The sequence below is a fragment of the Mesoplodon mirus genome (assembly GCF_964341445.2).
Source record: "Mesoplodon mirus genome assembly, chromosome: 3".
NCBI lineage: Eukaryota > Metazoa > Chordata > Mammalia > Artiodactyla > Ziphiidae > Mesoplodon > Mesoplodon mirus.
In genome coordinates this window covers 149,829,757-149,851,510 of record NC_138978.1, presented here as the reverse complement: position 1 = coordinate 149,851,510, position 21,754 = coordinate 149,829,757, and the positions used below count along the sequence as shown (strand labels likewise).

The window sequence follows — 21,754 nt, the reverse complement described above, 5'->3', positions numbered from 1 at the left end:
GACAGGAAGAGCCTTCTTTCCAGGGGGTCTGGTGCAGCAGGACGAAGGCTGGGAATTTGGAGACATTTAGTTCAGGCTTTGCCAACCACAGATCTCCTCTGGCCTCACTTTCCTCATCCTTAAAATGGCTCTGAGCCCTACCATCCGTGGCATCCCATTGCAGGGGAGTCAGACATACCTCAGCTTAAATTCCGGATCCTAGTTAAATCTATATAAAAGAGGGATGTCATCTAGTATGGTTACCGAGGTTAAATGAAAAGATTCGTGGCGCCGGTGGTGTCACAAAATGGGTTTATTATTATTGGTTTCCTTTGTTAACTCATTACCCTCCGGAGGGACGCCCCTCAGTGGAGAAGTCTGAGAAATTACCCATGTCTTTCGTTCTCATTTTATTCATATTCAAGGGAGGTTTTAGAACTCTAGGCTGCAACTTGCTAAGAGATAGCTAGCTGACCGTGAGGTGCCGGCTGCCACTTCTGAGGCAGAAATCGGGGGCTGCTATTTCACAAACCCTCCGTCAGGGCCCTTCTACCTCCCCAGCCGCGGCCCTCAGGCCTCGGCCAGCGACCAGAGAACCTCAGGCGGCGGGTTCCCAGCCTCCCGCCTCCCACCTTCCGGGGCCAGCGAGAGCTTCCGAGACACGCGCCGCTCAGTGGGGAGTGGCCTCGGCCCCGCCCCTGTGCGTGGCCACATTGTTGCGCCGAGGCGTTTCAAGGGGCGTGTCGCGGTTGCTAGGCGACCACACCACTCCCCTTCCCGCCCCTGCTGCTCCTCTGGCAGTTGTCGACCCCAGCCAGTCCCGAGCGGACGCGCTGGGAGCTGCACTGTGTGGAAGAGAGGTACCGAGGAAACGTCGCGGCCCGGGAGGCAGCCGCCCCAGCTCAGGTGGACGCTGCTCGCCTGACCGTCCAAACGCCGCCCCTCCCTCCGGGGGGTCCGGAGCTAACGGATGGGAGGCACAGCTCGCGGGCCCGGGCGGAAAGATGCGGGGCCGCCAGGAGACGGACTGCCGCCCCAGCCGCGGAGGTAACGGCGCCGGGGGATAACGCGCTGGGGCTCCCGAAGGAGCCGCTGCAGCTGGCAGGCGAGGTCGGGGGGCGTGGATGGACTGGGCTGGAGGTTGAGCGAGCCCCCAAGCAGTAAGGACGAGGGAAGGGGTCTGACTCCCTCTCCGGGACTGGCCCACCCTCTTCCTCTCCATCAGCTCCCCTGCCCCCAGCCCAGCGCGGGAGTGGGCTAGAAAGGAGTTAGGCAAAGAAGAATTCCCACCCTGGGGATTATTTCTGAAGTCCTACATCGGGGGTATATGGTAGGAACTCTGAGAAGCTGGGATGTTTTTGGTGGGGCTTTTTAGCAAACTGGGGGACACAGGGAGCAATACCTTTTCCAATAAGCCCTGTTGCTCAGAGCAGATAACCAAGGGCTTTGCCGTGAGGGGTGTAGGTGAGGGGCTCTGCCGAGTAGGACTTTTTGTGGATCGTGTTTTGAGAGATTCTCCACCTTTCATAGGATTTTACACCTTAATGGAGAGTAGGGACCACCTGCCCACTTCATTTGCATGGAGACTACCTTTGGGTAATTTCCTTTGGCTATTTATAGGAAATCTTGTAGGTCTTCAGTCTGTCTTCTTCTTTGTAAATGTGGACGTCTGTCCCATTTTGTTTGTTTTATTCGTGCTGTTGGCAAAGAATCAGTCACATCCAGAATTTTTGGTTCTTGTCAATGAAGCAGTTCCCGTAAAGGTATAATTTTATCAGAATGTAAGCATGTTTTTTAAAAAGAGAACATTCCAAAAATAATTTGTAGTGGGTTTTCTGTTTGGTTTTTGTTTTTCGGGTTTTTTTTTTCTCTTTGTACTCCTATAACACATCGATTAAGAAAACTCTGGAATTTTACAAAACAGTTTTTATAAGCCACTAAAATATTCCAGCATAGTTTTAAAGATTAAAAAAAATTCTTCCCTTGCAGCTGGCTCATTATCATTGTATTCATAGTATATCATGTAAAAATGATACAATGAAATGCTGATGTGTGTTACTGGGAAATCCATGTTCTTGGTGGCAGATGAAATACATTATCCAGCGCCATCCTGTGGATTAAATAAATCCTCTCCGTCTTTTGTGTTCCCTTACAGCGGTGGAGGGAGGCACAGCGTTAAAGAGCAGAGAAAAATTATCATTTGGCATTTAGCTTCCACCATCCACCCGAAAATTAAGTGGGTAAAGATGTGAAATCCAGTACGTTTTGTAATTTAGAGAATCCCTATAGTATTTGCTGTAGAATTCACTGTAGTTTTCTACAAGTTAGATAGATGTTAAGTAGGAAAGTAAATAAATAAATATAGAGAAAGCCCTAAGAAGGCCTTTTATTTCTTGCTTGTGAGACCCAGAAGTGCGTAGACTGGAACTATTCTTCCCTTTACAACATGTGGCCAACGGCTCAGAGAGGAAGGTAGAGTAGCCAGCCAGTGGTAGAGCTGAGATTAGAATCCAAGTCTCCGACTTGAAAATACAGTTCTCTGTCTTGTTTGTTTGTTCTGGTTAGCTTTTAGGCTTCAGATTTCAACTAGCCTTCGTTTTCAAGTAGTAAGTTAAATGAGATTCTTTTGATGGTCCCTATTGTTAACAACATTCAGAAAGTAAGACGTATTTTAACAATTTCAAACTATAAACCTAGAAATGCTGTCCTTTCTTTAAAAATAAAAAAAGGAGGAAAAGTTGGGTTTCCTCCCTTCCTCTGCCAAATACCCCTGTGGTGTGTATTCAGTGCCAAAATGCAGTGTGGACATTTGTTTGTATTAATTATTCTTTGTAGCAGATATGAAGCAGTTAAAGGGTGTTTTGGAAATACAAATTTATATACTTCAGTTACTGACAGATTTTATCTGTAATCCTTTCAACTAGATTGGATGATTTTGTCTATGATAGTGTCGTGATAATAGATGAAACCAAAGGCTCACCCTGTTCAAATGCACTCTGCAATCCTTCTGAACCACCTCTACCCAGAAGACTAAATGTAAGTAAATGAAGTAATTCTTTGAGCTCTAATGGGCCTGGAAAGGAGGAAGTGCTACTTTAAATGGTCAAGGTACAGGTACAGGTCACTGGTAACCCAGGCTCTTTTTTATTCACTTTTGGTTTCTCTTGACTTTGAAATAATTTCTGTGGTCCAAGTTCAGCTTTTCAGAATGATTTTGATTTGGAGCCCACCTATTCCTTTCAATCCACTGGGGTAAATAGGGAAAAAAACGACATGCTACTTTTATCTAGATAGTGTTTGTTTGTTTTTTTGCGGTACGCGGGCCTCTCACCGTTGTGGCCGTTGTGGCCGTTGTGGCCGTTGTGGCCTTTCCCGTTGCGGAGCACAGGCTCCGGACGCGCAGGCTCAGCGGCCATGGCTGACGGGCCCAGCCACTCCGCGGCATGTGCGATCTTCCCGGACCGGGACACGAACCCGTGTCCCCTGCATTGGCAGGCGAACTCTCAACCACTGCGCCACCAGGGAAGCCCTAGATAGTGGTTATTTTTTTTTTGATAGAATGATATGTACAGTGTATTATGATGGCTCATTTTAACAAGAACAAGAAACAGAAAATACCTCTGAACTTACAGATCTGCAGATTTTTCCTGCACGGTAGAAATGCAGTCCTAGCTTATTAGTATGCTTAAGAGAACCATTTTATAGATCATAAATGAAACTTGAGCAATGCATTTTGGTTTCGATGCATTTAATCATTTTGGAGCTTGCAGACATTTAGCTTTTGACACCGTTTTATGTTTAAGAGAATAAATTAATTCCCATTCCCTCGGCACTCATAGAGAGGTAGGGAGAGCAGGGTTTTGGACAAGTTCCATGACAGGGAGAATCTATCCCGTGACTTTAAAATTTGCTGCATATATCATCAACGAACAAACTGAATAATTGTGTAGACTAATTTATCAATAATTCTCCTTCATATTTCTGTTTAAGACCTAAAATTATTTATATGTAAAACACTGCTTGCATTTTTCATAGTCCTTCCCAACGGTTTGTCAGCTTTTGCCACTAAAAATCAACCCCTTCACTACTTTTAAGGCTAATAATATTACAAAATACGGGCTACATATATTTGGAAGGCTGGTCACCCTATTTTTAATCTCCTTTCCAAAGTGCAGTAAGTTTCCATTCTCCACAAGCTTATTGTTTTTAATATGTAAAAATCTCTAAGAGCTCCAGAACCACCTATATACTCGTGTGTTGACTATCAGATTTCATGGTTACTTCCTGACAATTAGCACATCTCTCTGGGAAACTTTTACAGTCCGTCATCATGTGACTTAAAGTCCATTTTAACTTTACTTCAGAGTTGGCCAGTGCTAATCACCATATAGTAGGGCAATTAAATTGTATGTTTCAGGATCAAAATGAATTTTTTTACTGTGTGGTATTCAGAGTAACACAGCTTGCAAAACATAAGATTTTAGATTCTAAAACAATGCTGTCTTTGCAAAATTTGCTGAAAAAAGTGCTTTTGACCTCTTAGTAACACTTATAGTTCATTATGCCATGACTCCATTGCGAGACGCTATTGCTCATTTCACAAAGTGCTTTGGCTTCCTTGTTTATCCAAGATGCCCTTACATTCTTGTTGTAAACTATAAATCATCTGCTCATAGGCTTTTATTGGGTTAGCTTTGTGTTGCAGAGATTTAGGGTCGAGAATGAGGGAGGGGGTGGTGTTTTATATCTGGACGAGAAGGATGTTCCTTTTCTGAATTTCTCAACAAGATCTTTAAGACTTGATTAACGCAGTTGAAGATTCTATTTGAAATGTCAAGAGTGCTCCAAATTGATCAGCTCGGTGCTTTGTGACCACCTAGAGGGGTGGGATAGGGAGGATGGGAGACGCAAGAGGGAGGAGATATGGGGACATATGTATATGTATGGCTGATTCGCTTTGTTATAAAGCAGAAACTAACACACCATTGTAAAGCAATTATACTCCAATACAGGGGTGTTAAAAAAAAAAAAAAGAGCGCTCCAAATTAACAATGTACATGAAGCATTCTTAAATAAAACATGATTAATCTGGCATTATTTGTCTCTCTGGATATAATTACATAGTTAAAATATTTGAAGTCGATTGCAGACATTGGTCAGTTATTGTGATTATCACCCTAGACTAGAAATATATAGTGTTTTGTAACTACTTTAACATGTGTGAAAATTCTAGATTCTCCTAGAACGGAAGGAAGATTTTATTTATAGCACAGCAGACTTGATACATAATTGATTCAGAGCAGTATTTGAGTTATTACAGGAAAGGAAAGAAAGCTAAGGTGAGAACCCCTCCCTGTGTGGAAAAATTTCTTTCTGGAATTCTTCAGATTCATTGGAGGTTCAAACCTTGACAGTCCTCAGGGGACTAGACCTGAAGTGTCTTGTTCTGTTCTGGAAGGCACACTTGCAGAGAGATATACCGTGCAGCCCATAACGTGTTGAGAACGTGAATAGGATATAGTAAGGCAGCCTGACCCAGGCTGTGTGAGGTGGAGGATGTGATGGGGATGATGAGCCTCGAGAAAAAATGGTGAAGGCAGGACAGCCCCTTTTAGGTATCTGAAGGGCTTTAACATGGAAATTTGGACACTCCTGTGTAGTTCCGGAGGGCAAAATAAGACTTAATTTGCAGAGAGAGAGATTTAGGCTCACTTTAAGGAAAAACCATGAGTCAGGAAATCCAAATGACATCCTTAATCTTATTGTAATAGTTCTGTGGAAGTTAAATTTCTGTTCTTATTAACAGTCTGTACCTGAGACCCTCTCTTTACCACAAACAGAAATGAATACCTCCAGAGCCAGCACAGCCTTACATGTAGGTAGAGTAGGTGAAATGCCCAGGGGTGGACCCTGGACCACAAATACCTTTCCTACCAGCTTGTCATTGATGACCGCGGGTCCTAGAGAGTCATTCCCTTGGGTTAAGGCATTGCTCTTTTTAAAGGTCAAATATGTCTGGAGAGATAACCCATTAAATTGCATGGCAAGTTGAAAGGAGGTTTTATGTGGGGGAGAAAGTGGGTGAGGTGTTTCCATGCATCCTAAGGGAAGGCTGATTGTGCAGGCCTTCACGGAGCAGAAGGCATAGTTAATGCCAGATGTCTGGTGGAGGGAGTCTGGAACTGCAGAGGAAGGCACCACAGAGAGAAAAGAGAAGCTGAAAGGGGAAAGGGAGGGTGTATTGGAGTTTAAACAATATATTGAGAATTTTGCCTAATTGTTACCAGTGTTTTTAACATGTTTTATAGTTTCTGAGGGTCTTTCACATATATTATTAATTATAATTTGATTCACACAACATCCTGCAAGGAGGTATTATTATCCACATTTTAAAGATAAAGAAATTGAGGCTAAGAAACTGGGCTAAAGGTTAAGCCTACCCTGGGACCTACAGTTTTTGAGCAGTGTAGCCAGGACCCCAACCTAGGCCTTCTGACTTCACATTTCTTCAGAATGTGTCCCCAGGATTTTAGCAGTAAATATTTAGATGCATTTAGGTTAGGTAGTAAAAATTTAAGGAAAACTGGTTTAGATGCATGCAAATATTTGGTTTTGTTATGTAAATCTACCTAAGACCAAATAATTATAATTCCCTAGTTCAGCCAAACCTATCTCCTAATAGATTGTAGTGCCTTGAGGTAACCTGTTTTTTGGCACTTTTATAATTGTGAACAATTAGTGCTCATGTGAATGTTAGATGGATGGATGAGGCCTTTTTTTTCCATCCCTAAAAACAGGAATGGTTATTTGACTTAATTGCTGATAAACAAAATGTTGCATTATATTTACATCTTAGCAAGGTATTTAGGTTCTGTCTGCCAGCCTGTGTTTTATTTTCTTGACTAGTGATAGTTCTCTATTTTGGTATCAGAGATCTCTCCTGGTCCGTATCTTGCCTCTTTATTGAGAAACTCAATGCCAAAGTATGGCTACCGTTGTACTGGCTGCTTTGCTTACATGTAAGATGGTGCAGTGCCTCATTTTTGTAACTGTAGTACTATATAAATGTTTAAATTGATTAAATGACCTAAAAGAAGCAGGCAGGAACTAATGTCGTGCTTTTATAACTAAATAAGGGGCTGTCTAAAGTATGCCAACACTTAATTTTTTTTTCATCCCTTTTTTGTTTTTTATATTTACATCTTTTATATTTTTATTTATATAGGTGATGGGTCAGGTGTTGTTTGCTTAGGTTATATTAAAATTCTCTTTTTTAAATGGTTGGCCACTTTGGATCATTACCTTATAATTTGCGTTATATTTTAAGAGATCATAAAGATAGCTCAGAGCTTCTCTGGAATTATCTACCCCTGATCGTAGAGGCTCTCAATCATACAGATCGGGGGTAAAGTTCTTCAGGGTCTGTTTAGAAAAATAGATGTTCTTTGAAGTATCCCAGCCCTTTTTTTTTAAAACAAGTTTTTAGCACTTTTTTTCTTCTTTCCTTCTAGCACATTCTTATATTTTTCTTAGTATTTTTTTTAGCGTTTGGCTTTTTCATTGCCTTTCCCTCCATCGAGTTTCAAAGAATCTTATTTCATTTCAGAGGTATTTAATAAGTAGAGTTTTCTTCTGCGGGTTATTGTTCCTTGCAGGAAAAGGTGATGCCAAATCAAGTAAAAAGAGTTGTATGCCTTTGTCACGTAGGCGTTTGCTGAGGGAGACTAGTGTATGTGTCTATGAGCAAGGGAAGGAGAGAGAAAGGAGACTCTTTGTCTTTAGGAGAGTTTTACAAGCAGCACCCTGGGGCCTTAGATTCTCACTGCTATTCATCAGATACATAAAGAATTGGCCTTGGTGATCTCAAGAGTTCTCTCTGGATTAGAAATTTTGTGATTCAATGAACTGAGATAGGAAGATGCGATCATGTATTTGGGGACCCAGGAGTAGACGATGAGGCCTTGGTTGATTCCAGGCCAAGGTCAACATTCAGCCCTACTGGAGAATAGTACAGGCACTAGGAGAAGCTGGTACCAGGTTATGTTAATGTTCTGGACCAAGATTCAGAAGACCTGGGGATCACATCCTGCCTCTGTCCCTGTATCATTTACAGAACACTTTAATATGTATTCATTTGCTCCTGGTACATGCCCTTAAGATTTGGGAAGATACTTGAAACAGTTTGTGAACAATATAGGACAGTATATATATAACAAGGGCCAGATTACGTGGTAGACTCGAAAAGCTGCAGCTAAGATGTGAGTGGAGCCATAGTTAGTATGGGCTTGGAGTAGTTCTAAGTGGAAGAGGGAGGACTAGCATTGGGCTTTGAAAGAGCGTAGGATTTGAGTGGATGGGGTGAAAAGATTCTCGGTAGGAAGACATACCAGTTAGAAGGAATCTAGCATGTTTCGGGTATGGTAAGATGACCGTCTTGTTTTGAACAAAGGGAGGCCTATGTAGTGGGGCTGGGGTGGCCACAGCAGTCAGGGAACCTAAGGATTAACATAACACGAGTTTCTAGAGACTCCTGCTTTTCTTATCTCACTTTTGGGCCTTTTAACTACACAACTGGCATGTTTTGTTGTTTTGTTCAGTCAGGGGGACGATTCTTTCGTTCTTCCACCGTTGTTAGTGACTTTAACATAGATTCACTTCTCTTTGCCGTAGATCACCACTGAGCATTTAACAAGAGATCCTACTCAGTGCTTCCTGAATGGAGGTGAGATGAAGGTAGAACAACTATTTCAAGAATCTGGCAACAGAAGATCTGATACTTTTCAGTCAGATGGCATCAACGACTCTGAAAAATGCTCTCCTACAGTTTCTCAGGGTAAAAGTTCAGATCGTGTGAATACAGTAAAATCCAGCAGTTCATCCAAAGCATCCAAAGTGTTGCCTCTGACTCCAGAACAAGCACTGAAGCAGTATAAACACCACCTCACTGCTTATGAGAAGCTGGAAATCATCAATTATCCAGAAATTTACTTTGTGGGTCCAAATGCCAAAAAAAGACATGGAGTTATCGGTGGTCCCAATAATGGGGGTTATGATGATGCAGATGGGGCCTACATTCACGTGCCTCGAGACCATCTAGCTTATCGATATGAGGTGCTGAAAATTATTGGCAAGGGCAGTTTTGGGCAGGTAGCCCGGGTCTATGATCACAAACTTCGACAGTACGTGGCCCTGAAGATGGTACGCAATGAAAAGCACCTCCATCGCCAAGCAGCCGAGGAGATCCGGATTTTGGAGCATCTTAAAAAGCGGGATAAAACCGGTAGCATGAACGTTATCCATATGCTGGAAAGTTTCACGTTCCGGAACCATGTTTGCATGGCCTTTGAGTTACTGAGCGTAGACCTTTATGAGCTCATGAAAAAAAACAAGTTCCAGGGTTTTAGTATCCAGTTGGTTCGCAAGTTTGCTCAATCCATCTTGCAATCCTTGGATGCTCTCCACAGAAACAAGATCATTCACTGTGACCTGAAGCCAGAAAACATTCTCCTGAAACGCTATGGGCACAGTGCGACTAAGGTCATTGACTTTGGGTCCAGCTGTTTTGAGTACCGGAAGCTTGACACCTATATCCAGTCTCGGTTCTACAGAGCTCCAGAGATCATCTTAGGAAGCCGCTACAGCACGTCCATTGACATGTGGAGTTTTGGCTGCATCCTTGCAGAACTTTTAACAGGACATCCTCTCTTCCCTGGAGAGGATGAAGGAGACCAGCTGGCCTGTATGATGGAGCTTCTAGGGATGCCACCACCAAAACTCCTGGAGCAATCCAAACATGCCAAGTACTTTATTAACTCCAGGGGCCTACCTCGCTACTGTTTTGTGACCAGTCGGGCAGATGGGAGGGTTGTGTTTGTGGGCGGTCGTTCACGGAGGGGTAAGAAGCGGGGTCCCCCAGGCAGCAAAGACTGGCGGACAGCACTGAAGGGGTGTGATGATTACTTCTTCATAGACTTTTTGAAAAGGTGTCTTACCTGGGACCCCTCTGCCCGCCTGACCCCAGCTCAAGCACTAAGACACCCTTGGATTAGCAAGTCTGTGCCCAGACCTCTCACCATTGAAAAGGTGTCAGGCAAAAGGGTAGTAAACCCTGCAAATGCTTTCCAGGGCCTGGGTTGCAAGCTGCCTCCAATTGTACGAATAGCCAATAAGCTTAAAGCTAACTTAATGTCAGAAACCAGTGGTGGTATACCTCTGTGCACTGTATTGCCAAAACTGATTAGCTAATGGACAGCTGGTGTGCTCAGAGATGATATGTAGGTATTTTTAATCATCTTGCAAACCTGAAAATGGAAAAAAAGAAACAACACCAAGCCCATTAATGGATATGTTTTTGGTAGACTAGATATCTTTTTTTAACAAGGCAAAGCATTTTTATATGACTGTAAAAGAACTCTTGAAGGGCTAATTACCTAACCAGCTTGTATTGGCCATCCTGGGATACATAGTAAAAGACTTTTTATAAGTCAGTGCATCTTTTGTTATTATTGTCAGGTGTTCACCAACCTGTGTATTATTCTGTGGGTTTAAATCCTTTTCTCTCAAGGTAGACGATATACCAGAAAGTATATCCTGAACGTTCACTTCTAGTCTCCCTCGGCATCTGTTCCAGAGGCTTAATTTGGGACATGGCCGTAGTTATAGATGAGACTGAAAACTAGATCTGCCGCGCACTCCAGACCCCACATGGGTATAGAATGCCTTAAAGAAGCTCACATGTAGAGGAAGAGAATTACATTAAAACCCCTTGTTTAAAAAACAGAGCAAAATTCTCAGAAAGAAGTTCAGACTTGAGGTGAAAATCAATAAGCAACTCTCCTGACATGATAATATTTACTGGGTGCTTATTAAATGTCAGGTTATTCGATCTTGACAGCAATCTTACAAGTGTTAGAAATCAGGGCTCAGAGAAGCCTGGTAATGGGCTCAAATACACCTTTGCTCCAACACCCTGGGGAGCTGGCTTTTGAGCCCAGATGGCTCAGTCTTCAAAGTCCAGGTTCAACCCACATGTAACACTCCCTCTGCTGGTGGCTGTGTGTGCGGGTCGGGTGGGGGGTTCACACCGATTCTTCCTGCTGACACAACCTAATCTGGCCCACCTACTCTTCAGAAAGGTGAGGGGACTGAAGCCTCCAGGACAAACAGGCTGCCCCAGGGCCCTTCCGGGGCCGGACATGCTGCCCAATCCGTAAAAGAGCCCAGAATCACCACAGCAGAGGCAGTGATCAAAGCGCCTTGCGAATTTTAACCTTCATTTCCTCGACGTCCTTTCACTGGCTAAAACTGAAGTCTTTAAAACTCAGTATTTGCCAGGTCAACCCTCCACTTCGCTCTTTCCACATCATGTCCCTAAAACAATTCCCCCATCAGCCTTGTCCCATCCTACCACCAAAGAGCAGGAGACAGACCCACCGCCCGGCCCCCAGCCCACACCATGCCTTCCATACCAGCAGGAGAACATGTGGCTGCCCAGGAGAGTGCTGGTGAGTAAAGGGAGGTCAGCCTTTTTGACGCAGTACTTCAAAGCACGCAAGAAGCATCTCTGCAACAGTTCGTCCATTTGCTCTGCAAGGAGAAGACAAGAACCACATCCTTCCTGAGGGCCGCAGAAGGCCCGCGCAGCACAAGATAAGTCCCCGCACGGTGACATCCGTACCTCACCCCTCAGCTCTGAAGGAGCCCATTCCCAGGCACCAAAGCTCCCAGACTCTCTAGAACACTGAGCCTTTACAGAGGTCTGACGCCACAGAGGGGGTCAGGCCACAAAGTCCCACCCAGCCAGGCGCGGATGCTTCTCTGATAGAGAAGTCAGAGCCAGAAGAAAACTAAGAGGGCCGTGTAGCTGGGATCAGTCCAAATAGCAGAGCCGACGGGTATCCAGGGAAACGCGACATATTCGGAAGACTCCCAGGTAAGATGGCAAAGGGCTGTGGCACCACCCTCACCAAAACTAAGGCCTTTCCCCGCCCCTCCCGGAGCCCTGGCGCCGCTCTGGTGGGAAGCAGAGCCGAGCGCTTCAGTCCCTACACTGAGAGGCGAGCGCCCTGCTCCTGCCAGAGCTGTACCTTGAAGGGTCTTGCTGTCCGTGGGCTCTGGGCTCAGGCCCCCGACACTGGGGTCTTCTGTAGCTTCCGACGGGGACTTCTCCCCACACCTCTGCTCAACCTCCCCCTCCTCCTCCTCTCCCGCCAGGGTCAGGCGCCTCATGTCTCCCTGCAAGGTGGTGTCTGCCTGGACAGACCCCTTCTCTTCACTGAGATCTGGGGGATCCAGGGCCAGTGGAGCAATGGATGGTGGAGAGGACTTGTCTCCAGATCGCCTGCAAAAGCCTCATGTCAGAAACACTGAGCAGCAGCCACAACACTCTCCAGCCCCGGTCAGGGGGTCAGCAGGGGTCCAGAGAGAGTAAGACCCACAGGCAGGGGTGTCCAGGAGAGGCCAGAGAACCTGGGTGTGCCTCTCAACTCTGTTTCCAATTCTGGGCCCAGAGAAGTCCCATGCCTCAGTTTCCTCATCTTTGAAATGGGGAGAGTAATTCTTGCCTCCTCCTTAACCCAAACAGAAATTCAGGGACAGAGAAAAATTAAAGACAACATAGTTAAAGTGGAGCTCCCCTTCCAAAGTATTCCCTTCATAGAAATTAAATATAAAACCATTTTGAATTAAATAACCAAATGAAGATTGCAAACGCATCTGTAGTACCAGGTTGGTGAAATACAAACCCAAGGTTGAGCGTATGGAACAAATTACAAACACCTGGACTGCTCAAGACTGCTCAAGACTGCTTCTGTGTTAAATCAGAATGCAATCTAAAATAGATAAATGACAAGGACCAACTGTATAGCACAGGGAACTATATTCAATACCTTGTAATAACCTTTAATGGAAAAGAATCCGAGAAAAAACATATATGTATATATCTATATCTAGAATCACTAGATATACTAATGGTCACTAGAATCACTTGGCTGTACACCTGAAACTAACACAACACTGTACATCAACTATACCTCAACTGAAAAAAAAGAATGCAATCTAACCTGCAGAGTAGAGATTACAATGGCTTTATGCCACTAAGCCTTATGAAGACAGGAAAAAAAGGGACGCCACATAGCAGAGCGGTAAAAACAAAAAGCATTATGTTGTTAACTAAGATTATGCAAGTCAAACAAAGTTTTACTAACAGCCGCAGCAAGGCTTATTAAGTATGGCTACTAGTGAGGCCAGAGCGTATGTTTAGGCTATTCTGATCAGGTAAATACCGTAAGTGTTTTCAAAGGGCGGGAAGAGGGGAGACTGAGGCAGCCACTGATAAAACAATTTAGACAACAGGACCTTAACTGCCCAGACTAACAGTCAGAAAACAAGGTGCTGGGAGTACGTGAGTAAGCAGCCCTCAGATGCCTGCTGAAACCCACACTGATGAGGCTGTACCTCCAGCAAACCAGGGCTTGGCCAATACTTGTAAAATAAGTAACTCCAAGACTGACTCAAAACGTAAGGGTAAATCTATACCAACAGGCCACACAACACTTGGCCAGAAGACCAGGTATACTGCTTTCGAGAAAAGCACTACTTACTATTTTGGTTAAATGACAAGAAAATAACCAGAAAATAAACTCACATACAGCTCCAGAGAGCAACCGTCACAGTGAGAAAGTGCAAGTTCTGTAATGAGGAGGAGATCCTAAATGTGGAACTTGAACAACAGGAAAGTCATCAGGTTGTCACCCTGGTGCCTGAGGACCTACTCTACTTTGATTTGGATTCAGATGTGAGAATTCCCGAGCACTCATCATGGGGTCAGAAAATGCCTAAATGTACACGGCAGAAAAGGCTAGATCGACCAGTGCCATAAAAATAAAGAATATCACTGTACTGAGAGGCAGAGAAGACAATCCCTAAGGCCTTCTTCCAGCCCTAGGATTCTATAATTCACCTAGAAAATAAAGTTCTCGGTAATTTCTTTTCTAAACAGGCCAAAAAAAAATCTTTTCTCCACATTTTGCAAGGAAATTAATGTCTAGGGTCAGCAACTTGACTAAGGACACAGCAGGGATCAAAACTCTCGCTTCTCAATCCAGGCCCTGTGCTCCCTCCGCCCACCCAGCTCCCTATAAAACAGAAAAAGCATGGAACCCACCACAAGTGGTCCTGGTAGGTGTGGAGCACAGAGAAGCCCCTTCCCTTCACACCTGAGGTCAGCATCTCGGCTGTGACATGGCAGCAACTCCGATGGCAACGGGGGCTCTGAGAAGGAGGAGGTCAGAGACGAGGGTCAGGGAAAGTCTTCCAGGAGGGCACATGTCAGGACCAGGTTTCTACACATGTGTTCAAAGCACCACGGTTGCAAATCTGAAGCATCCACTTGTATCACAGAGCTAAAACTCGGTGCAGTCTCAATCTTATTCAAATTACCTACACATATGACTTTCAAAAATTCCTTGACCAAATATTCCCTTCTGTGTAAGTAACTCCTCTACTGATGTTATCATTCTTATATTCTTATTATGAACCAAACCCAGGCAGGACTCAGAAGGATATTTAAAGTTCCCTTTCTTCAATTTCAAAAAATAAATTATCTCCCCTATCTTAAAAAAGGCATAGCCATCCTATATGGAAATTCAGAAGGGAGGCCATTCATATGCCTTAAATTAGGCTGAGGGATGCCAGAGGGAAGAGAGAAGAGAGATACAGTGGTACCAACGAAAGGTTCCTTCTGAGTGGGTTCTTTATAACAGGCCTTGCTCTGTATAACATCTATCTAAGAACTGGATGTGTCCAAAATATCAGAAACAACCACATTTACAATAACTACAAAAAACTTCCAAAGCCCAAATGGGAAATCTCTGTCAGCCCACTGTTACTCAGCAATGCTCACACATTGCCTGTAAGGATCGGTGTCCAGCTGGCTAACAGGAGGGGAATATACAAGCCTGGCAACGTTGCCTGGACCCAAGGGAGACGATTCAAGGGCAGATTTCCCAACACCTGAACTTCAAAAAAAACGTTTGCTAATCCGGTGGCTCCACTTCCTGTGCCCATGGGTCAGTTCCTGCCACAGAATCTTTGAATTTGGCTTCTTTCCCAGTTCCTAAAAGACGGGTCTTTGTCTTCCACCCTTGGAATCGTCAATGGCTCAAGAACTTCGGTCTCGAACCTGTCTTGTAGTTTTCGTAAACTCCCTTGTACCCTCACCCCCTTCCATAAACCACCTAGGATTCATTCCCACATACATTCTAAATGCCAAACTCAGAGGCCAAATACACACTTATGTAGTTTTCTCCGATCTTGGATAGAATACTGGGGGGAAAAAACAATAATTTCACCATTCTTTTCAACTTCAAGTTTTGCTACAGGTAAACAAGGAAGGAAACATTTCTAGGTGCTTGGTTCCCAAAGGTTCAAGGAAAATGGGAGAATATGAGCAACAAAAATAAGATCTTTAAACACTGACCCCTCCCATGCCTACCATGTTTCCCTCTCAAAGAAGCAATGAGTAAAATAATAAGATGTCGTTTTTCATTCAGGATGATACAAATGAAAATGACCCATCATATGCAGTGTCGGTGAGCATGTAAGGAAACAGGCTCCATATACCCTGTAGGTAGGAGGGAAAACTGACACAGCATTTTTATAGGGCAACAGAAAATATGCACGATCTTCAGCCAAACAGTTCTGCTCCCTAGTATCTACTTTAGAAAAATATTGGCACTAGTGTCCCTAGAGGCCTCAGGAAGATCTTGTTTGTGATAGAGACGAAGTAGAGGCAACCACAATGTCCACTAGAAGAGGACTTTTCCCATCACCCCACAGTGGGTAAAAAGATTCAGCTTATCTGTGCTTGCTGACATGGAACATGTCCCCACTACCTGAAGTGAAAAAGTAATAGGGATAAAGTTTGTTCATTTGTATTTTTAAACATACACACCCCAAACCATACATTTTATATGCACGTGTATATATGCATTGAAGAAGGCTGACAAGGACGTGCATCAGAATGATAATGGTTACTTCTAGGAGAAAAGGATTATGGGGTGAGAGGGTTTTGATTTTTCAGAACTGTTCATACCATTACTTCCTAATTTATTTTAAAAAAGAGACACTGTGGTGATGGCTGAACAACCCTGTAAATATACTAAAAAAAATCACTGAATCGTACATTTGAAACAGGTGAATTTTATAGTATGAAAACTATATCTCAATAAGTCTATTAAAAATAATTAAAAGATGAGGATGATGATGTGGATGTTCGACAAAAATAATGTTGAAGTCATGCAAGGCAGGAAAGACCAAGAAAATGTCACAGAGAGGAGACTAAGAAGACATGACAACTAAATGCAATGTGGTACCCTGGACTGGATTCTTGAACACAAAAAAAGAGAAAAAAGACATCGTGGGAAAACTGGGGAAATATGCATAAAGTCTGTAATAGTGTCAAAAGGACTGAACCAATGTTAATTCCTTAGTGTTGATAACTGTACTGTGGTTATACAAGATGTTATCATTACAGGAAGCTGGGTAAGGAGTATTTCAGGACTCTGTACTATACTTGCAACTCTTCTGTAAATCTAAGAAAAAAAGTTTTAAAGGAGAAAAAAAACAAATAAATTTTAAAAAGGAAGAAGCAGCAGCAGGAGCAAATACCCTTGGCCCAGATGTATGGACACCCCACAGGCTCACTGCCATTCCCCACTCTCTGATTGCTCAGGAAGAATATGTTTTTTCTTTTAATCCTTTATCCATATGCTGTGAAGTTGTCATTCCCACCCCTCCCAAGTTTTCCCTAAGTTTTTTCCCCACAGGCACAGCTGACTGGCACAGTACCTGTTCCCCACCAAGGCAATGGCACAGAGGTCACCCTTCTGTACCCGAGGCAGACCAGCAGGGGGCACCACTAGCCCTGGCAGCATCAAATCTGCAGGAAACAAAAGCATCGCAACTAACTCCACAGTTTACTGCGTCATTTACTCACTTGCTCAACAAACATACATTTGTTAAGCATCAACTACATTATTCATAGTGAAAATAAAAAGTGGCAAACTGAGGGTCAGACCTTTTCCTTCTGGGAGACTAGTGGTCAAACTGAAGCACCAAGCTGAGGGTCCACTTCCATGATCTATCTTATTCTGGTTTCCTAAATTCAGTTTATTAATCTAAAGTATAGCATATGGCAGTTCACAGAGCACTTTCATGTCACTTATCTTATTTAAGCCTTACAGCAGGGTCAGAGAGCTTATGGAAGCAGCCAAGTAAGAGATGCAACAGACATGAGGGAAGAATTCTACTTTTCAATCATATGAATGCACAAAATGGGTACATTTATTAAAGTAGTTGGCCTTTACTAAGTAGGTTTCAGCCACTATCCAGAATATAGGAAAATACTCTTACCTGCTCCCCCCACCAGTTTTTCAAGCACCAGGGGCCATGTTGTAAATGTTGCTAGAAGATCAGGATAAGACCACAGGGTGTACACTGTCCAAGAAGAGAGCCAGAAAACACTTACTGCCCAAAAGCCAACCCCCTGGGGAATGGCAAAGCCAAACACTGAGGCCACATTAATCAACATGTAGAAAAGAAACTCAAGTCAAAGCTAGAGAGAAGGTTGTAAGGGGATGCCCAAAGAAGCTGCATTCTTTTTTTTTTATTAGGTTACCCCAAGTTTGTGAAGCGGTTTATATGTTATATGCTATTTACTTGAGAATCCTTGCTTCCTTTAGCCTTAGAGACCTGCATTCTTTACATATTTATACTGAGCTCTTTGCAGTAGTTTCTCTCAATCTACGATCTTGAGAAGTTATCACTTTTACTGGTCGGAAGACACATGAAGTGAGCTACAGCTCTAAGAGTCTGTTTAGCTGCCAAAGTTGGATATTTATGTGTAAGGCTAAAACTAGTGATGAAGTGAACATCTGCTTTTGCCTGTCCAGTATCCCTTTTCCCCTCTCTGGGAACTGAGTGCCCCTTTTCCTGTGGGAAACACATTCCATATAGTTTACATCAGGCTGACTCCCTTCTCAAAGAGGCTGCAGTCTTGAAGAAGGCGGAGACTTAAGAAACTGGGTGTCACTTGAGACTTGGAGGCACCTATTGTTCCACCTGGACGGCAGCAGCCAAACATGCCCATAGTGGATAAAAGTAGGGACAGAGCCCCAACGAGGATTCCTTTTATGTCCTCAGAAGCAAGTAATCCGAAACCAGGCCGCCAGCCTGTAATAAATTCTGAAACTTTCCCATGTTTATTATTTTTATTCTCTCTGTTTCCACAGGGATTAGCAGTAAAACCCTTAGATCAAAAAGGGCTTGTATGTGTACAGCAGCAAAGCAGGGTGGGGGTGGGGGTGGCCTGGGGTAGGAGACTGCACTGCGCTGCTGCAGCCAAGCTGGGAGGAAGAAAAGCCCCCAAATGACAAAGTAGGTGTCAGCAGCCATGGAAAAGAGAAAAGGACACTGCCTCTCTGAGATCTGTGACAAAGAAAGCAAGCAAAGTATCCTGAGAGCCAGACAAGAGCCTAAGAAAGAATCCCTGTGAGACATCGCAACCAAAGTCCACCACTAAGACAGCTGGGTATGGAGTTTAACTAACCCAGCTTCTTTCCCATCACAGTATCTCTTCAGTATCTTAAGAAAATTCCACTAGTGAAAGTTTTAAGAAGCATTTTTTACATGCCCTGAAACTCCACCCTTTTCACGACCTCGGCTCCAATCCCTACTTAACCCACTAGAAACCAGTGTTTCCTCACCTCAGAATTTCCCTTGGCAACCACCCTCTTTTTGTGTTAACCCTTTTTTCCCCTCACTTCTATAGCAGTTTCTGATCTTGAAAGACCCAATTCTAGGGACACTAAGTCCAAAAAGATTCTTAGGGAGATTTTGCATTTATTTGTTTTAAGGAAGACAGATTAATGGAAGAAACAGATGTTAGGCAAGGACCATAGTAATGGCCATCTCCATCCCATTGCCATACCTGTCGGATATAGATTTTTCTCCAGTTCAAATAGGATGGGGTTACCACCACTCACGTACACAGTCACTGCATCCCCTCTGTGAGCATACAACTTCACAATGTTGAGTTCTTCCTTTCCAGGTACTAACTCAGAGACCTGATCCGTTCCAAGAGTGGGGAAAACAGCTGTCACATCGGCCCGAAGCTTTCTCCTGCAGAGAGCACACATACCTGGTATGTATGCTGCCTGGATGGATTTTAATAAATATTGAGGACTCAAGACTTACTATAAAATCACGAGGCCCAAGAAAAAGACTGGTTGATGATGCCTTATTCTCACTCTTCCAAAACATCCCATTCTCTTTCTCATCCAATGTCTCATCTATTTTCACATGTTCCTGGGGCATGTCTTTCCATTTTACAAAGAGAGGAAAAAACTGAGATCCGGTAAGCGACCCAAGTTAGCCTGCCACTGGAAACTAAGCCCTGCCTTCCTGACTCCACACATAGCTCCTGGACCCACTCCTTTCTCATCTATGCTTGCCAAATCTGTCAACTTATGATTAAACAGCTCTGCTAGGGCACCAAGAATGACAACTATAGAACACTGCCTCCAAAATTCCCAAGGTGACACCTTCATTTGCAAAACTGAACAGATACAGTTCTTACCACATGTGCCTTATCCCCTCTCACCTCACCCTCCACCTGTCTCTCCTGCCAGTGGTAATCACTAGACACTTCTTCTCGTATACTTGTAGTTCTCTGTGCCCCATCTAATCTCTCCCAAGGGACTCAAAGCTCTTGGTAGGGCAGGGACCCCGTTTTCCTTCATTTTGGCATCCTCCACGACACCTTAAACAGACTGCAGTCAATACGCGCTGATTGAATTATACGCTTTCTCGTAAACTCACTAAAATATCCAAAAGACAGCCTGGGAGATAAATCAGGCCTCCTCTCCATCTTCACTCTCAAAACACGTCTAACTCACCCTTGCCCGCCCCCCGGGGTCCCTTCTACGGCTGTACCCCTCGGCCTCAAGCCCAGAAAAGGCTGTGAGCCAGCCGAGCTTGAGAGATGTCTGGGTGCCCTGGTGGGCAGAGCAGGCTCTTCTCTCCCTCACCTGTCCGACCCCTTGATGGCCGTGTTGGACTTGACCCGAAAGGCCTTGGCAAACATGTCTGCTGGAGTGGCCTGGGGAAGAGAAGGAGACCACAGCAGCCAGGGACTGTCAGGAAAGCGCGAGCACGGCAGCTTCCCAACCCGCAGTCCTGGGTGCAGCCATGCTTGGGCCGGCTGGGAAAAGGGCCCGGCTGGAAAAAGGGCCCGGCTGGAAACCGGGGCCGCGCAGCTTCGCGGCCACCCCTAGTGGCAAGGCTGGGAACTGAAGCATGGGGGGCGGGGCCGGAGAAGGCGGGGCGGATCCCTGCGCGGAGCGGTGCACCCTTTGGCCTCACCCCTTCTGCCGGGCTCTGCGCCTAGGCGAGTGGCGCGTCTGTAGTATCTCTGGGGCCAACAGCGATTCCGTTCATTTTTACTCCATCAGCGTTCTAGTGTGTTGAGTAGGAGCTCTGCCAGCTCTCATTCCATGCAGTTTAGTTCAGCTGCACAAAATTAATTGAACTCGTGTTTTCTTAAACTTGCAGGCCTCTTGAATGGTTTTCTTCAGGGCTTTTGTTTCTTAAGATCTTTACATTTTATTGCACACTTGGGGCCTCAGCTAGAATTCTTTCCGAGATTTTCTCCTTCCTGTTTTTTAATTTACATGAGGTGATAATAACAATAACAGGGAATCCACTTTAGTCCGAGGTTTGACCTCCTGTTAAGAGGAAAAAACTATACAAATGATCTTCAAATCTGTTATTTAAAACTATTTTTTTTTTTTTTTTTTTTTTGCGATATGCGGGCCTCTCACTGCTGTGGCCTCTCCCGTTGCGGAGCACAGGCTCCGGACACGCAGGCTCAGTGGCCATAGCTCAGGAGCCCAGCCATTCCGCGGCATGTGGGATCTTCCCGGACCGGGGCGCGAACCTGTGTCCTCTGCATCGGCAAGCAGACGCTCAACCACTGCGCCACCAGGGAAGCCCTGAAACATTTTTGGTTACAAAACCCCACATTTTTGGACCTTTTTAGGTGCCTTTTGCATTCAGGCATTATTTGAGGGGATTTTGTTTCCAAAGCAATTTTAAAAACTCAGAGTGCTTATAAAAAAAATAATTTTGAGGCATAGTAAAATCAAATTATGGTTTGGCTTCTCCCTAGCAGTTTGATCTTGGGCCAATGGCTTATCCTTTCTGAAACTCTTACATTCTCTGTAAGATGTGGAGGTAATACCTACTTCACTGGGCTTCTGTGAGAAACCACTGAGATAACGCATGTGATATATTGCAGGGTGCTTTGAAATTTTCCCATAAATGGTAGATATTAGTCCAAAACAAACAAACAAAAAACAGTCTCAGGCAGGGGTGAGGGATTGGGTTTCCCTGAAAGGGACTGCTGTGTACCCTGGAAACAAGGATTTAATCACCTGGGGTCCTGGCCCCTACTAAACTTAATTTTGCTAATGAAAATTTCAGAGCAGAGTGTCCATCCACCAAGAAAAAAAAATCCTGATTGCTTTAATGTGGTGATACAGTCACACAGAGGAGAAGTCCATCTGGGCTATAACAAAGATGAGGCCTTGCACAGTCTCTGTCCACCACCATCTCTGCCCTTAATCTGGGGTCAGCCACAGCTCCATCTCCTCCTGCACTTCTGACCCACCATGCCTTTATTCTGAACCACCCCAGCCATAAAGCCAACGTCAGAGGA

The 21,754-nt window shown here is 44.3% G+C and overlaps 1 protein-coding gene and 1 pseudogene across 2 annotated transcripts; one reads left to right on the top strand and one right to left on the bottom strand.

Annotated features, from left to right (window-relative positions):
* Nucleotides 1-773: 773 nt before the first annotated feature.
* Nucleotides 774-10,224, top strand: LOC309799881 (dual specificity tyrosine-phosphorylation-regulated kinase 3-like; the record flags this gene model as incomplete). The annotated part of the gene is made up of 3 exons (XM_082613497.1): nucleotides 774-1,026; nucleotides 2,904-3,015; nucleotides 8,650-10,224. The coding sequence occupies exons 1-3, from the start codon at nucleotides 950-952 to the stop codon at nucleotides 10,222-10,224; spliced, it is 1,764 nt and encodes a 587-aa protein (XP_082469623.1). The 5' UTR covers nucleotides 774-949.
* On the bottom strand, nucleotides 10,145-20,229 carry LOC309799880 (eukaryotic translation initiation factor 2D-like; annotated as a pseudogene). Its single transcript has 8 exons — nucleotides 20,067-20,229; nucleotides 18,968-19,158; nucleotides 17,392-17,475; nucleotides 16,828-16,918; nucleotides 14,144-14,250; nucleotides 12,066-12,319; nucleotides 11,448-11,565; nucleotides 10,145-10,280 (listed from the first exon to the last, which is right to left on the bottom strand). The product of its transcript is annotated as a eukaryotic translation initiation factor 2D-like (transcript).
* Nucleotides 20,230-21,754: the final 1,525 nt, after the last annotated feature.